Below are 18530 nucleotides of genomic sequence, written 5' to 3' on the forward strand. Positions count from 1 at the left end.
TGATGCATTAACTAATATTATACAAAATGCATGTTATGCGCGGTCTTAATCATCTTGCGTAAATAGGTTAAATGAGTTAGAAGGGAGTGTCCAGCTTCCAGTCTCGGAGTTGCAGGCGACCACCAAGTTCTTACAATCGGACCTTGGAAGTCGGTGGAGGGGAGGGAATTCAATTCTATTTCTTTTACTTATCTTTCACCCAGGTTGCTCTGTTTGAATTTTGTATGGCATGGAAATTTATACAGTATTCTTACATAGAAACAGAAAATAGGTGCAGGAGTAGGCCATTCGGCCCTTCGAGCCTGCACCGCCATTCAATATGATCATGGCTGATCATCCAACTCAGTATCCCATCCCTGCCTTCTCTCCATAACCCCTGATCCCTTTAGCCACAAGGCCACATCTAACTCCCTCTTAAATATAGCCAATGAACTGGCCTCAACTACCTTCTGTGGCAGAGAATTCCACAGATTCACCACTCTCTGAGTGAAAAATGATTTTCTCATCTCGGTCCTAAAAGACTTCCCTCTTATCCTTAAACTGTGAACCCTAGTTCTGGACTTCCCCAACATTGGGAATAATCTTCCTGCATCTAGCCTGTCCAACCCATTAAGAATGTTGTACGTTTCTATAAGATCCCCCCTCAATCTTCTAAATTCTAGCGTGTACAAGCCAAGTCTATCCAGTCTTTCTTCTTGGTGCTAGAGCAAGGTGATGCCACAACATTTGTATTGATAAGGACATAGATTTGACTTTTATCAATAGGTCTGCAGGCCACATGTGACCTACTGAGATCAGAAACCTGGACACCTCAGATCAATCAAGGAGTGGTTCCAGGAGCAATTGAAGTTTGATGTCTGTTATTGCCTGCTAAATGGGAAGAACTTGGTAAAAATGTGCTCAGTTATGTTTTCAAAATTTCAAACATGACGTGAAAATAATCACATTTGAGAACACAACTCAGAACATTTGTCATTTTATTGCTGTAGCTAAACGTTAGACTTTAGATAAACCTAACACTATTTCTTCTTGATTCATAGGTTTTGAGCTTCGAGGTTACACATAATGTTAGTCCAATTTTCTCTCTCTGTAGGTGACAAAAACAAACTTCAAAAGCTGGTGCAAATGGCCTGGACCTTCGTAAATGACAGGTAAACTGTCTTTTGAAATGTACTCTTCGCATAGACTTAAAAGGCTGATCATACGTTAACAGGATAAAATCATTTTTTGTTGTTTTCCGATATGCTTTTCGTACAAAGGTCTTCGATGGCTCCTTTAGCAATGTGCTATTTGTCTTTCAGCCTGTGCACCATGCTCTGTCTGCAGTGGGAACCTGAGATCATTGCCGTGGCTGTGATGTACCTTGCTGGTAGGCTGTGCAAGTTTGAGATCCAGGAATGGTCGGCCAAGCCAATTTACAGGAGATGGTGGGAGCAGTTTGTGCAGGATGTGCCTGTCGAATTACTGGAAGGTACAGTTAACAGTCACAGAATCACAAAGGTCATGACACAGTCGGAGGTTTTGCAGCCCATTGTGTCGGCAATAGTTTCTTTCACAGGAACAGTCTCACTAGTCTCGTTCCACATCCTCTCCTAATAACCCAGCCAAAACCTTCCTTTCAAGTTTTCATCCTACTCCTTGTGTTCTTCAAATGTTTTCAGTATGATTTGAAAGCAACCAAATGCGTGCCTAAACTGAGATATTTATCGCATTGAATTCAATGTAATGGAGAATTCTGAAGAAGGATCTCAACCCGAAGCGTCATCCATTCCTTCCATCCAGAGATGCCGCCTGTCCTGCTGAGTTACTCCAGCATTTTGAGTCTGTCTTTTGAATTCAGTGTAATCCTGGTTTATGCTGTGGTACAAAGGATTTTTTTGCTAGTCTTTTTGTTGCATCTAGCTTCTGAACACTAGTTTAGTTTTACTTCAGTTTATTGTCACGTGCACAGAGGTACAGTGAAAAGCTTTTATTGCGTGCTAACCAGCCAGCGGAAAGACAACGCATGATGACAATCTAGCCATCCACAGTGTACACACACATGATGAAGGGAATAACATTTGGTGCAAGATAAAATCTGGTAAAGTATGATTAAAGATAGTCCGAGGGTCTCCAACGTGATAGATAACAGTTCAGAACCACTCTAGTTGTTGATTGGACAGTTCAGTTGCCTGATAACAACTGTGAGGAAATTGTCCCCGAATCTGGTGTCAACTGACATTGAGCGAACCCAACAAAATATAAGATGAAAATGTGAATTCCCAATTTTTTTTGAGAGCAATCATTCTTGGAAACTACATTTTACCGGTTTCGGTGAGGACTTTTTTAAAACGGTGACTAACTAGCCCTTTGTACTGGAATTAAAGACCCTGGAAGATCAACATGTTTAAATTTAGCAACTCTGTGAAGTCATTTGCAGCAAGGTCATTAGTTTTTGCCAAATTTAACCTAATTTAATTTTGTTTTCTGAAATATGTGTGGAGAGTTCCCAGTGGATTCGTTTGATGGTGGCAAAGTTAAATGCTGCGATGCACAAAGAAAGGCCCAGGACTGATTCATTGTAATTGATGTTCAAGCTCTGATAGTAATGGGGTCATAAATTGATCTCTGGGCCCTGTTCAATGGTGAAATGGACAATGTTTTTTCTATCCTGACCCTTCAACATTGTTAGCCATAGTGCTTTGTATTCAAGAGAGTGAAATTAATAGGTTCTGCTGCAAAACGCATGTGCGGTTGATGGCACAAGGACAATGCACGGTCAGGTAGAAACACCTACAGGTAATGATCAGTGGGCCAGAAAGGAGCAGCTTGTGGAATATATCTGAGCATTAATGAGCATCTTCTTAGATAAGGAAATCTGTGTGGGTTGGAGGCAAACTGCATTGGACTTACCATTCATTTTCCCTATAAACCAATAGCTCTCAGCATGCTTCCAGGGGGTATTTCATCTTACAGCCACTCCAGCAACCTAGTAGTTGCCTAATGTTCCCACCAAACCTATTCTACTACCTACTAGGTTTTAAATAGTTTTTCTGTTTTGTTTGAGGGATCTTGTTTTTATGTTCAGTATTAGGATTATATTGGTGGCCACATTTGGTTGAATATTGATATCTCATTGATCATACAGTGGTATATTTCCCGTTGGGGCTCGACTTGCTTGCAGCAGCTGCATTATTGGCCAATTCTTTATTTCTCAGCTGCCTGCTGGTTTTTTTGTAAGTTTTGTTCAGTTTGAATAGTGAAAGGCCTAAATAGAGTGGATGAGGGAAGGATATTTCCACGAGTGGACCAGTCTAAGACTAGAGGCCACAGCCTCGGAATAAAACGATTTTCCTCTGGAAAGGAGATGAGGATGAATTTATTTTGTTGGAGGGTGGTGAATCTGGAATTCATTGCCACAGAAGGCCGTGGAGGGCAAGTCAGTGGATATTTTTAAGGGGGAGATTGAGAGATTCTTGATTAGTGAGGGTATTAGGGGGTTATAGGGAGAATGCAGGAGAATGGGGTTGAAAGGGAAAGATAGATCAGTCAAGATCGAATGGTGGAGTAGACTTGATGGGCCAAATGGCCTAATTCTGATTTGATACTGTGATGTTGCAATGCCTGATGCCTGACTTTTGGCTTTGCACAGATATTTGCCACCAGATACTGGACCTCTATTCCCAAGGACAACAGCAGATGCCCCAGGCCTCCCAGCACCAATTGGCAGCAATCCCAAGCTTGGAGCAACCCCTACCACCAATACAGGTGCAGCAAGCCAAAAAACATTCCCCTCAATCAACACCACCTCGACAGATCAAGCGAGCAGCGGTGAGTGAAATGGTCTTAGTGTGGAGTCACCATTTTCTACTTAATTTATTCTAGGTGTACAAGTATGCAGACTTGAAAACTGTGTGTGACTTAATTCTTCTGTCTCTACCCATATGAACTTAATGTTTTTATCATTTGCCATGCATCTCACCTTTTGTGTTTGATCTTTCCTCTGCCAGGTCGCTTCTCCAAAGGAAGATGGGAAGACTCTAGGTATTGTGCTTCTGGATTTTAATTATCATTTTTGTTGCACTCTTAGCATTGATTTACTGTTCAATATTTTATATTGACAACATAAACTCATTAAAAGAAATAACACAAAGGAAAACCTTTGTTACATTCAGTCCAACCAAAAATGAATTGTTTATAGATTTCTCTACTTCTTTGCTCTCAGTCGATAACTTTGGAGGTTATGCTGCTTCATTGAGGTACCTTTTTAATGTGATTTTTTTAATTATCCTCTTCCACCTTTTCAGATAATACGTTTCAGATCAGCACCACTCGTTAGATAGAAAACATTTGATCGACTTCATTCCCAATTTTTCTTTCAATTCATTTAAAACTCCATCCCTAGTTATTCACCGCTCTGTTATGGGGAAAAGATTTGCATTTTAAATCCTATCTGGGTGGCGCATTGATTTACAAATCAATTAAAACACACCTCAGTGACGTTTATTCCATTGGAAGCAATTGTAATCCACTCGCATTTCTTCCCAGATGCTATCAGGCAACTGAATGTCCTCTCACAAGCTAAAGTGTTGGCCCTAACCTCCCAGCTACCTCATTGGGGACTTTTGAATTATCTTTAATCAGCTTTAACTAGTACTAAATGATATAACCGTTACCCTATATCTGTACACTGTGGACAGCTTGATTGTAGTCATGTGTAATCTTTTCGTCGACTGGACAGCACACCACAAAAACGTTTTTTGCTGTACCTCTGTACGCATAACAATAATAAACTAAACTAGCCTGTCTTTCCTCATAACTATAATTCTCCAGGACTGGCAACCTATTGCCTCTTCTGTGGCCTAGCTTGTGTTTTATGCAGTTCGGGCATGACTTCTCTGTGATGTATTTTGTGTTCCGACTGTTTAAAGATAAAGATCTGAGGCGCCTAATTATCTATTTTATCTACCTTTCTCTCATGGAAAACCATACTCATGAATTATTACGCTTATTTCTATAGGTTTCTTCCAGGTTGAATTTGCTCTTTCAGTGGGTATTCAATAATGATCAATGGAAACTTTAGTGACTGGATAGTTGTGCAGTGATGTCTACACATATGAAGAGTGCTCAACAGATCTAAGAACCTAATTTATTTTTTTTACCTCCTAACGATTATTGCGTATGTTCTCAATTGTGCTCTCCCTTCCCAAATGAGTTATCTCTTAAGGGGCTGTCCCACTGTGGCAACCTAATCTGTGAGTGTCTTCGACCTTCAAACTCGCAGCATGGTCGACATGTGGTCCTATGAGGTCACTGGAACTCTCCTTCATGCTCGAGGGAAGTTCCCGAATACTCGCGGCCTCAGCTAAGTCGCGGGAAAATTTTCAGCATGTTGAAATTTTTTCCGCGAGTAAAATTTGGTCGGCATGGTTCTTTAGCCGCTAGTGCAGTGGAGTGGGGTCGCTATTTAGTTACAGGCAGTCTCCTTCGCTGACCGGACATTTTGATTGGCTCATTGGAGTTTTCAGGAACAAGGAAAACCTACCGGCAGGTAAAATGCCCGCTAAACTTTATTATACTTCTTAATAGTGTCTCCACTCCTTCTCTCTCTTCCCCCCCCCCCCTCTCGAAAGAGCTTACTGTTACTGTGCAGCCGTTTTACCTTCTTCTTCATCGTGGGTGTGAATTTCAGACAGCGCTCCCCCGCTTTCCCTGGCCCCCGCCTTTGCGATGTGTGTGTGCGGTCTGTCGGTCGATCCAGTTCGCGGTTTCAACACTGACGGTCAATCCAGCTTGCGGTTTTTCAGGCGAGTGGCCTCAAGCTTGAAGGTCGAAGATACCCTTCTGAAATCGCGGATTAGGTCTCTGCAGTGGGAGAGCCCCTTCTCTGCACTGGATGACATATCACTTTTATGACCTATTAACAAGTTGATTATTACTATCAAGCACCACTACCAATGTTATTTTCATTGGGAAAAGCTCTCAATTATGGCTCTTGCATTTAGGTGTAAATTGTTATCTGTGATGGGAAGCAAGAGGCCCAGTCCTTATCACTGCAGAGCTATAGAGTCACACAAGCTTCACTGATTATCATGCAACCCCTACTGAAGGACCAAATAGGATGTCTAGAAAAGAATACATAGAGATAATGGAGTAATAATGAATTTGATTTCCATAAGAGAAAGTTTTCCTAAATCAACAGTGATATTTATTTTTTAAAGTGGGTCTGCTGATGCAACAGATATAAATTATACATATTTTCAGAAGGCTTTCCATAAGATGCCTCAGAATAGACAAATGAATGTTGGAAAATGCAGAGGCAGTGGGAAAGTAGCAGTGAATGAAAGGTAAAACCAAGTATAAGGAACTTGGATAAGAAGGGATGTTGAGGGTGGGGAAAAGCAGGGGGGGGGGGGGAAGAAAAAGCATGCAACGTTTTCAAGAAACAAAGCAGGAGAGGTGGTCAGGAGTAGAAATTGTCGAGAGGAATAGTCTAAAAACAAAATTGAGGCTAAAGAGGGGGTATGAAATGTTATTGGTGGATAAGATTAAGGAACATCTCATAGTATTTTGGAAACATAATACGGGCAAGTAGGTAACAAGGAAAGAGCGGGGCCCATTAGGGGCCAAAGGAACAATCTGTGCACACAGTCTGAAGAAGGGTTTCGGCCCGAAACGTTGCCTATTTCCTTCGCTCCATAGATGCTGCTGCACCCGCTGAGTTTCTCCAGCTTTTCTGTGTAATCTGTGCACACAGTTCACTTAAATAAAGGACATTGTAGAATTTGGCATGGCAATACATTTCTAGAAGCGGGAGGGTTTAAAGGTGTATAAATCCCCAGCGCCTGTTGACATGCATCCCAAACCTGCTGTGTGAGGCAAGGTAGGAGATTTCTGGGGCTCTGACAGAGATTTTTATATCTTCACTAACTGCAGGTGAGATGCCAGATGACTGGAGGACAGCAAATGTTGTACCTTTATTCAAGAAGGGCAGCAGGGAAAAGCCAGGTAATTACAGGCCAGTGAGTAATGTCATTGTAGGGAAGTGATTGGAAACAAAATGGAGGGACAGATTTCTTCTTGGAAAAGTGATCAGTATGGCTTTGTCGGGCTAGGATCCTGTCTGGCCAACTTGACTGAAGACATAACATTTGTATTGAGAGCATTGCATTTGATATTATCTACATGAACTACAGTATGGTCTTTGACAGGGTCCCATGTGAAGACTGCTCTATAAGATTAGAGCCAATACGATCCAGGCAAATTGGATGCAAAACTTGTATTAAATGGCAGAAGGGGTAGGGGGTTGTTTTTTTTAATTTGAATTTCAAAGCCAATGACCAGTTTTATACCAAGGATTGGTGCTCAGGCACTTTTTCCGTGTTTTACATGTAATTTATTTGAATCTGTACGTGCATATGCTTTCTAGGTCCGGAGATGACATGAAAATTGGTGGTGTTTTTGTGCAGGGGTAGTGTTGGACATTGGGGCAATATTTATAAGTTGGTAATAATGGTGGAGTTGGAATTTATAGCTGGAATTTAGGACGAATAAGGCACGAACGTTCACTCTGAATGTCGTGCCCTTGGGAGTGTTGGAGGCAGGGTCGACAGACCTCGATGCAATTCCAAGGGTCCCTCTGGGTTCCAAGGCAGCACAGGTTGGTAAGGTGGTTAAAAAGGCACACGGGGTGCGAGCCTTCATGGGCTGAGAACATTAGAATTGGGCATTACTGTACAGCAGCATGAAATGCTCATCAGACTACAACTGAAGTGCTTGGAGTAATTCTGGTTGCAGAATTGTAGGAAAGACATGATCGCAGTGAAGGGACAGCAGAGGTGATCCGTTCTGATGAAATTGTCACTTACAATTTGTGAAGAGAGACTGAATGGGATGGATTTGCTTTCCTTGGAGTTGAGAATGTTTGAGGGGGATCAAAATGAGATTTGTAAAGTTATAAGGGGCTTAAATAGTTCAGGTAGGTTGGAACGCTTCCTCCGTTTAGTCACACAGCACGGAAACAGCCCCTTTGGCCCAACTCTTCCTTATCAATCAAGATGCCCAATCTAAGCTAGTTTCATTTACCCAGGTTTCTCCACATCCTTGGTCAGCTGACTGGTTAGCATGCAACAAAAGCTTTTCACTGTGACACTAAACTAAACTCAAAATCCCTCAACTATTCTTATCCATCCACCTAACCAGGTGCCTTTTAAATGTTATTGTACCTGCCTCAACTACTTCCTTTGGCAGCTCGTTCAATTTACTCAACTGTGTTGATAATCTTACCCTAAGGTTCTTATTAAATCCTTCGGCTCACCTTAAATCTATTCCTTTATTTCTTGTTTCCTCTACTCTGGGGGAAAATTACTCTGCAAACCCCCATCTATTGCCCTCATGTTTTTTTCGACCTCAATAATATCAGTCCTCAGCATTCTGTGGCTCCAAGGAATAATGACATGCCCAGCTTCTCTCAATAGCTCAGGCCATTGAGTCCTGGCAACTTCCTGGTAAATCATCTCTGCACGCTTTCCACCTTGATGGCATTGTTCCTCTAAACCATATCAACAGGATGTAAGTTTTGGATAAAGGGTAGATTTATGGGGGGTTCCAGGAATAATTTTTTTTTTCCACCCAGAATGTGGTTGGAATCTAGAAAACAGTCTGAAGGGGTGATCGAGGGAGGTTTTCCAGCAACATTTAAGAAATAAGAGCAAGCATTTTAATTACAAATTGGCAGTAAGGAAGAATGGTTAGATGATTACTTGATGGTCAACATGGACACAGTGAACCAAAAATGGAACTGTCTGAAGAATGGTCCTGACCTGAAATGTTGCCTGTGCATTCCCTCGACAGATGTTGCCTGACCCATTGAGTTCCTCCGGCACTTTATGTTGTACCAGTTATTAAAGTTGTGCCGCCGGTTCTCAATGTCATCAGGAAAACAAGTCTAGTGCTCACGTTTATATCAAAGGGGACCAAAGTGAAAAGTCATAAACTTGCTTACGACACGTGTATTGAAACTTGGTGAGACCACACATGCAATGCTACTTGGTGTTCTGGTTAACATATTAAGAAACAGTCGCAGGGCAACTGGAGATGGTGCACACAAGGTTTCCAAAGATAGTACCAAAGATAGTAATGTGAGGCTCCACATATCGGGAAAGGATGTACACACTTGGTCTCTTTTTCCTTTAGAAAAGACAAAAGAGTGGCTTAATTGAGGGTTTTTTTTAATTATGAAAGGTTTTGATTGAGTGTATACAGGGAGAACATTTTTTACATGCAGGGTAAAGATTAACTAGAAGCCATCACTTTGGAAATGTAATGGGAATTTGAAGGAATATCTTTACCTGGAGGGTGGTGAGAATATGGAGCTATGTGTCGCTAGTGGTTGACATGAACAGTATAGATTCAATTAAGGGGAGTGTGTACAAGGGGAAAGGAAATGGTGGGTAACACTGATAGATGGGGGGAAAGCAGTAGAAGGTTTGAATGGACGTGGGGTGAATGGCAGGTTTCTGAGCCGTATACAGCATGTAATCTGGTAGAGCAGGAGTGAGTTAAAGGGTGTTGGGTTTACCTGCACAGTGAAATTTGGGCAGATGTAACAATGTTTTTTTTTGGTGAACAGTTGTATTTGTAATCTGATTTATAATTTTTTTTTTCTAAAATTAAAATGTATTTTAATTTCCCAATTCTTTGCAGATCAACAGCCTCCAAAAATTCCCAAGTTGGAAAATCATCATCCAGCACTTCCACCAACAAACCATCCTGCTCCAGGTAAGCTTATTCACTCACTGCCTTAACAAAATGGTATTTAAAAACACATTTTTGTGTTATAAACCTTATGTTATTTGTCACAGTTATTAAATTAGTCTGATGTGAAGACCTGCATAGGGACTTGACATCCTTGCTCTGCATTTTTAAAAGTGTGAATAGGTTCCCGTTAGGATGTCAACCTTTGATAAAAGATAATAGCAATGTGTGTTTACAACTTGTCTGCAGATAATTAAGTCTGAAGAATTTTGCACAGTCCCTAAATGTCCCCATCTTGAGTGCTTCTAAGAACATGTAATGCGAAATGTGAAACAGAATTCAGTAAATAGTGTAACAGTTTGCAAAAAAAGTTGCTGCAAACTCTCCCTGCATATTATTCCCGTCAAGCAATTACCTGTCTCTCTTGAAAATTACTGTAATCTACTTCCATCCTTTGAGCCAAGCCTCCCAGATCATAACAAATTTCATCACAAAGTGCTTCTGGATTTTGGGGTTTTTGCTCAACCTGTATCTCTGTCCTTCGTTTATTGACCCTTCTGTTTCTGGGAACAGTTTCATCTTTACTCAAAACCAACTGTGATTTTTAAATTGCACTGTCAAATATCCTGTGTAAGAAAGAACTGTCGATGCTGATTTAAATCGAAGGTAGACACAAAATGCTGGGGTAACTCAGTGGGACAGGCAGCATCTCTGGAGAGAAGGAATGGTGACATTTTTCGATTTGAGACGCTTCCTACTCTCTGATTATAACCCACAACTATCCTCACAACTCCACAACAGCCTTGTACCTCTCGCCTTTCCACGTGCCTTTTCTCTGGTATTGTTGTGTTGCGTCAACATCCCCTTAAAACTGCATCCTCCTTGCATCTGGAAATGAGAGTCGTACCTCGTTTGACATTTAACCAGTGTTTGTTAACATCTCTTCAACCGTTTTCCAACCTGTGCTATCTTCAAAAACTGTCGTGCAGACTCCCTAGTCCTTTTGTTCCCGCGTCCCATTTAATATTGCACCAGCATTTCCCATAGACTTGCATCCTTCCAACCAAAATTGCAAGCAGATCGCTACTATATTTCATCTACCACGTCTTCCTATTTCAGCATTATATCTGTGGCCTTTAGATGCTGGATATTATCCTCCTTGTTTCCTACAAGTTCTGTAACTTTTTAACTTATGCCATGTCTTGATCATTAGCTGGTTCATTTTTTATGAATATCTGGAGAAGAAGTTGTAAGCCATTTAGAACGGAGGTGAGGAAACACTTTTTCACACAGAGTTGTGAGTCTGGAATTTTCTGCCTCAGAGGGCGGTGGAGGCCGGTTCTCTGGATGCTTTTAAGAGAGAGTTAGATACTCTTAAAGATAGCGGAGTCGAGTGTTATGGTGAGAAGGCAGGAACGGGGTACAGATTGTGGATGATCAGCAATGATCACATTGAATGGCGATGCCGGCTCGAAGGGCCAAATGGCCTCCTGCACCTGTTGTCTATCAGCTCTATGAAATTAATAAGCATGCTTCTATTTTCTGGAGGTTTAAGAGATGTCTGGAATATGCGGGAAAGAACTGCAGATGCTGGTTTAAGTCAAAGGTAGACACAAAATGCTGGAGTAACTCAGCGGAACAGGCAGCATCTCCGGAGAGAGAGAAGGGTTGACTTTTTGGATCGAGACCCTTCTTCAGTTACTCCAGCATGTTGTGTCTACCTTTGACTTAAACCAGCATCTGCAGTTCTTTCCCGCATATTCCAGATATCTCTTAAACCTCCAGAAAATAGAATATGGAATATGCAGTTCTGCGTTGTTTAACAGGCAGGAATACTTGGATTTTATTTTCCTAAGTTGTGATTTAGGTGACTGTGACCTTCAAACCAATTTTCTGAAGCTGTTGTAGTTTTCCCTCTTTCCATCACTTGTCAATTCTTTCATCTTTGTTGTTTTATATCCGCCCAAGTTGTTTTAGTTTTACTTGAGATACAGCACTGAAATAGGCCCTTCACTCCACCGAGTCCACACTAATCAATGATCCCTGCACACTAACACTATCCTACACACACACACACGAGGGACAAATTATATTTATACCAAGCCAATTAGCCTCCAAACCTGTACGTCTTTAGAGTGTGGGAGGAAACCGGAGCACCCAGAGAAAACCCACGTAGGTCACGGGGAGAACGTACAGAAACGCACCCGTGGTCAGGATCGAACCTGGGTCTCTGGCGCCGTAAGGCATCGGCTCTACCGCTGCACGCACCACTGTGCCGCCAAATTCTTGAAGGTATTGCCTTCTTGCTAGGGTGCCCTCCCGCAAATAACATTGCAGCATAAAATGATGTTCCTTCATGTTTAAGAGGATCCTCTGCCAGTCAGACAACATTTCCTTCTTTCCTTTTCTGTGTGAATGTATACTTGTATGTTTATGCATCTGTTTGTGTTAAATATCTGAAGATAAAATTTGCCTTTATTTTTTACACAGAGCGCAAGCCATCAATAAATACAGGGGCCACCATTATAGACAGTGAACCACCTTCCACAGGAAACTCCTCTGAAGTGGCTAAAGCCACAATCCCACCGCCTCTTCTTCCTACTGCGCATCAACAGCCACAGATGCCCCAGCGACCTCCACCTTCTGCTGCCTACATAATGGGAATGTCAACAACCAGCTCTTATATGTCCGGGGAAGGTTTCCAGAGCTTGCAGTCTATGATGAAGACTGACGGACCCTCCTATGGAAGCATACCATCTTATGGACCACCTGCTCGTGTCTCTTACCACCCACATGTTTATCCCAATCCGTCTGTACCTCCTCCCACAACTTACCCACCCAACATCCCTCCTCCCACCCCAGGATATCCTCCTCCGGGGTACAATCCTACTTTCTTGCCCCCTCCTCGGATCCCGCCTTCCCACACGGTGCCACCTCCTCCAGGACTTGGTCTTCCGCCAACTAGCTACCCTCCCCCCACAGTGCCACCTGGAGGCCAGCCTCCTGGACCTCCGCCGCCACCACCACCAGGATTGCCGCCTGTCAGTGGGCTAACACGAGGTTGGCTGAGGTAGTGGACGTGTACAATCCGGTAAGTGAGGGGTGAGATTTGGCTTGCAGGGTTAGTGGTGAGCCTAAAATCACATATGGTCTGGATACCCAAGGTTACACTAATGCAGGTACCCTTTATTCAGCTATAATGTGCTTTTCTGCTGAGTTCTCACCATTTGATGAGTACGGATGAAAGAGCAGCTTGCATTTTTACCATTAATTACTCTCTCTTCCTTTAGCCATCCTTCTCCTCCGGTCCACCAACAACCCAATGTATTCCTCCTGCACCTTGTTCCATCTGGGGGGTTGTCTGTGGCTAATTCTCACCCACACTTGAAGCGGCCACAGGAAAATAACTGGGGCAAAAAGCAAGATTCTGTGGATGTTGGAAATCTGTTTAAAGGAAATCTGTTTATTGGAAAGAGAAACAATTGGGCTAGTTGCCTTAATCTATTACCATTCTTGCATCGTCCATCATTGCCCACTTATCCCATAAAAAGGGCAATGCATCAGTGGCTTGCTCTCCCAACACTAGACTTAAGTGGCAATATTTTATTGTGACTGCAAATGAAGGGGAAAGCAGTTTAACTTTGGGGAATCATCTTGTCCATGTCTGGTTTTGGTGTCCACGTGTCAGGAATTGCCGACAAATGTCCACTGTACTAAGAAGCGACATATAATTGTAATGCCTTAGTTATTGCAGCTGTTGCTGTCACTGGTACAGACCAAGAATTCGACCTGATATCTCATGATGATTTGGTGCTGCATTGGCTGACTCAACGCATCAGGTCACATTCTTTCTAGTATTACTGTAATATGTTTACAGATTAATGGTTAAAAGAGTTTATTTTTAAAAGGAAAAGGTTTGTTACTGTTCAAGTTAAAAGTGTTTGAGGTTGTTATTATTAAATATTCCTGGCTCCGCTGTTACACCAGCCCTCGTATTCATCAATGAAAGACCCAGGCCAACTGGGATGCAGATCTTGCTGCTGATTAAAGCAGTGTCCACTGGGGGTTTTTAATCACCCCAGTTCCATCATTACAAATAGTCAGCACTTCGGACACATGCATGTTCAGCAGAGACAGTAACTTTCTTTTTGTTTTGAAGAACTGGTTATTTTGCTGGTTTTGCAGGAATGATTGCCACAAATTCAATGTGCTATTCTGTCCAGCTTGATTGGAGGGTTTGTTAATCTTTGGACGCGCCTTGCTTTCTGATTAGTGTCTGATCTGAGATTTGAACTCTGGCTCTTGGTTGGGAAAGACGGGCCTGTACGACAGCACCTGTGGTCGCAAGGACATTTATATTCCTTTGGAAATCACTACTTTAAAAAAAAAAATAAAAAATAATAAGAATACAAATTTGGGTGAACTTGTACTAACTTCTCATACATCACGTGACAAAAATGCATTGTTATTGTCGTTCAGAACAGTGATAGATTCATGCCAATCTGATAACAAGCTTAGGGGTAACATTGTAGTTTATTTAACTCCTTGACCCTAGTTTGCCATTCAGTGATGGAAAGGAACAGCGCCAGAGACCCGGGTTCAATTCTGACTACGGGTGCTATCTGTACGGAGTTTGTACGTTCCTCCTTTCACCTGCATGGGTTTTCTCCAGGGTTTCTCCAGTTTCCTCCCGCACTCCAAAGATGTACATGTTTGTAGGTTAATTGGCTTAGTGTAATTGTAAATTGTTCCTATTGTGTGTGGGATAGTGTTAGCGTGCAGGGATCGCTGGTTGGCGCGGACTCAGTGGGTCAAAGGGACTGTTTCCGCACTGTTTCTCTTGGGGCAGTCACTGTGGCGCAGCGGTAGTTACTGCCTGACAGCGAATGCAGCACTGGAGATCCAGGTTCGATCCTGATTACGTGCTGTCTGTACGGAGTTTGTACGTTCTCCCTGTGACCTGCATGGGTTTTCTCCGAGATCTTCGGTTTCCTCCCACATTCCAAAGATGTGCAGGTTTGTAGGTTTGGTAAATGTAAAAATTGTCCCGAATGGTTGTAGGATACTGCTAATGTGCGGGAATTGCTGTTCGGCGCGGACCCAGTAGGCCGAAGAGCTTGTTTGCACGCTGTATTTCTAAACTAACCTAAACTCCAGAAATTGTTCATCCATGTCTGGCGAAAAAATATAACTGGGAAGGTAGCTCAACCATGGCTGACGAGGGGAGTCAAGGATAGTGTTAAAGCCAAGAAAGAGGCATATAAATTAGCCAGAAGAAGCGGCAAGCCAGAGGACTGGGAGAAATTTAGAGCTCAACAGAGGAGGACAAAGGGGTTAATTAAGAGGGAGGGGGGGAAAGAGCATGAAAGAAAGTTTGTGGGGAATATAAAAACTGACTGTAAAAGCTTCTTTAGGTATGTAAAAAGGAAAAGATTAGTGAAGACTAGTAGTTCTGAATTTATATTGGGGAAACAAGGAAATGGCAAACGGCTAAACAAGTTCTTTTGTTTGTGTCTTCTTTAATGAAGACAGAACCAATCTCCCGGAAATACTAGGGGACCGAACATCTAGTGGCAGGGAGGAACTGGAGGGAATCCACATTAGTCAGAAAATTGTGTTAAGTAAATTGTTGGGACTGAAGGCAGATAAATCCCCAGGGTCTGATGGTCTGCATCCCAGAGTACTCAATGAGGTGGCCCCAGAAATTGTGGATGCATTGGTGATCATTTTTCAATGTTCTCTCGACTTTGGATCAGTTCCTGTGGACTGGAGAGTAGCCAATTTTAAGACATTTTAAGGAATCCACATTTTAAGAAAGGAGGGGAAGAGAAAACACGGAATTATGGACCAGTTAGCCTTACATCGTTAGTGGAGAAGGTGCTGGAGTCGATTATTAAATATTTTAGCGGCGCATTTGGAAAGCAGTGACGGGATCGGTCAAAGTCAGCATGGATTTATGAAGGGGAAATCATGCTTGACTAATCTTTTGGAGTTTTTGAGGATGTAACAAGTAGAATAGGTAAGGGGAAAGCCAGTGGATTTTGTGTATCTGGACTTTTAAAAGCATTTGACAAGGTCCCACACAAGAGATTAGTGTCCAAATTAGAGCACATGGATAGAGAACTGGTTGGCAGACAGGAAACAAAGAGTAGGAATTAATTGGTCTTTTTCAGAATGGCAGGCAGTGACTAGTGGGGCGCCGCAAGGCTCGGTGCTGGGACTCCAGTTGTTTACAATATATATTAACGATTTAGACAAGGGAATTAAATGTGACATCTCTAAGTTTGCGGTTGATACAAAGCTGGGTGGCAGTGTGAGCTGCGAGGAGGATGTTATGAGGCTGCAGGGTGACTTGGATAGATTGGGTGAGTGGGCAGAGGCATGTTAGATGCAGTATAATGTGGATAAATGTGAGGTTATCCACTTTGGTGGCAAGAAGAGGAGGGCAGATTATTATCTGAATGGTGTCATTATGAGAAGGGGAGGTGCAACAAGACGTGGGTGTGTTTGTACATCAGTCACTAAAAGTTAGCATGCAGGTACAGCAGGCAGTGAAGAAAGCCAGTGGCATGTTGGCCTTTATTGCAAGAGGATTTGAGTTCAGGAGCAAGGAGGTCCTACTGCAGTTGTACAGGGCACTGGTGAAACCGCACCTGGAGTATTGTGTGTAATTTTGGTCTCCTAATTCGAGGAAGGACATTATTGCTATTGAGGGAGTGCAGCGTAGGTTCACCAGGTTCATTTACGGGATAGCGGGACTGACGTATGATGAAAGAATGGGTCGACGGCTTGGTGTATTCACTGAAATTTAGGTGGATGAGATGGGATCTTATAGAAACATCTAAAATTATTCGAGGATTGGACAGGGTCGATGCAGGAAAATGGTCCTGATGTTGGAGTCCAGAATAGGGGGTCACAGTGTAAGAATAAGGGGTAGGCCGTTTAGGATTGAGATGGGGAAAATCTTTTTCACCCAGGGAGTTGTGAATCTGGAATTCTCTGCCACTGTGGAGGCCAATTCACTGGATGTTTTCAAGAGATTTAGATTTAGCTCTTTGGGCTAACGGAATCATGGGATATGGGAAAATGGTACTAATTTTGGATGACGGTGCTGGCTCAAAGGGCCGTATGGCCTACTCCTGCACCTATTTTCTACTGTATGTTTCTATGCTGTCTTTGTTCATTAATGTGGCATAATCTGTGTTTGCATCATTTTCTGTTTTTATTTCAGATTTCCAGCATCTGCCGTTTTTTGAACCATGTTCTCTGGACATTTGAAAAGAAATACTCAACAAGGTCTCGGGCAGAAGACCGAACATTTGCCTACATTGAGGATCATTATTCCAATTTGCTTTCATTTATTTAAAATGTATAATACTTGTAGATGCATTGTTTACAATCGCATCGATCTTCACAACAATAGTAATTTGGGCTTGTAGCCTCAAAATATGACGTTTAAGGCCACAGCCCAGATTGTGGTAATTAATTCCTGCCAATTAAAGTACCTTGGCCACTTTCTGTTCTGCTTCAGTTTCATGAAACTCGCTATCAGCTGAACGTTTTTTTGCAAACACTTTATAAAATGCCATTTGGACGTCAATAAAATCTCTTTGCATTTCCCTATTCACCACATTGCTCCTCGCTTCAAAATGTATTATGTTTTTTGGGCACGAATTGCTTTACTCATTCATGTTTTTTCCAGACAGCTGAAAATGTAGTCGTGTTCAGTCACTTGATCCTTAAGTGCAGACCTGTACTCTCTTGACAGCGTAATTTGGTCAGGTTGGTCTCCGATTCACCGATGTCTCCTTTTGGAAGTATCAACAACAAAATAACTTGTAATTTTTCCATTTGAAGAAACGACTCAGAATTGCGAGACCTTTGGAAGGCATCTTACAATATTGTACGTACTTCTTTTCAAGAGCCTGAAATCAAAACTGATCCTGGAGATTAGTTTTTCTTCAGTCGTTTTGTTGGCGTCCCCATCTTTGATCTTCTCCATTAACATCTTGAAGTTGACCAACATCCTGCCCTTTTCATCTCCAACTCCATATTGCAAGCTGGAATATTCCAATTTGGCAAATGATGAAGCGAACTTGCCTTTGTTTAATTTAATGTTTCTGTCCTTGAGTTCTTTGGTTGTCTGATGTAACTTGAAAACAAATTCACAAGTAATTTACTCTGTCTGTAGTATTTTTGTCTACAGGTTGAATTACGTTTATTTTTCCAAATAGTATCAAAGCCTGAATGTAACATATGAGATCGTACTGTGAGCTGGGCTTTGATAATAATATTGTACAATTAGTGGCTAATGCAGCCTAATAAATTTGATATTGGAATCATTGTGTCTATTCATGTATAACCATCTTTTCATCAATCTGCTTTTTAGGCTTGGTGGCAATTTGGAACGTGACATTCAAATCTAGAGTGGATTACATTGTTCAACATACCTGTCTGTTTTCTCTTAACAAAGAGGATCAGAAGCTAGTGGGAGGGGAGTAAAATGACCGACAAATAGAAGCTTACTACTCAAGAGCTCCACTAGTTTACTTCAGACCCGAGGAGCTTCTACACTGGATGGTGCAGAGTCTTTCTGATCATCTACAAGGTCTGAAGAAGGGTCCCTGCCCAAAACATCACCCGTTCCTTCCTTCCAGAGATGCTGCCTGTCCCGCTGAGTTACTCCAGCATTTTGTGTCCATCCAACAGGAATCCTGGTCTATAAAACTACAAACCTTCGTATCATAAGAGATGGGAGAAGAATTGGGCCATTCGGCCCATCAAGTCTGCTCCGC

General features: G+C 42.2%; 1 protein-coding gene across 2 annotated transcripts in view; it reads left to right on the forward strand.

Moving 5' to 3' along the window:
• Window positions 1–18074, forward strand: part of ccnk (cyclin K) — a 32068-nt gene extending 13994 nt beyond the window's left edge. The window contains exons 6-13 of one of the 2 annotated variants that reach the window (XM_055640104.1): window positions 1094–1151; window positions 1302–1471; window positions 3632–3810; window positions 3990–4023; window positions 6916–6987; window positions 9685–9759; window positions 12226–12826; window positions 16967–18074. In XM_055640104.1, coding sequence (XP_055496079.1) covers window positions 1094–1151; window positions 1302–1471; window positions 3632–3810; window positions 3990–4023; window positions 6916–6987; window positions 9685–9759; window positions 12226–12809 — 1172 coding nt within the window. In that variant the 3' untranslated portion in view covers window positions 12810–12826; window positions 16967–18074. Of the gene's footprint in view, window positions 1–1072; window positions 1152–1301; window positions 1472–3631; window positions 3811–3989; window positions 4024–6915; window positions 6988–9684; window positions 9760–12225; window positions 12827–16966 lie in introns of both variants that reach the window. The other variant, XM_055640103.1, reaches the window with a different exon arrangement.
• Window positions 18075–18530: the final 456 nt, after the last annotated feature.

The sequence above is a fragment of the Leucoraja erinacea genome, chromosome 9, assembly GCF_028641065.1.
Source record: "Leucoraja erinacea ecotype New England chromosome 9, Leri_hhj_1, whole genome shotgun sequence".
Lineage (NCBI taxonomy): Eukaryota > Metazoa > Chordata > Chondrichthyes > Rajiformes > Rajidae > Leucoraja > Leucoraja erinaceus.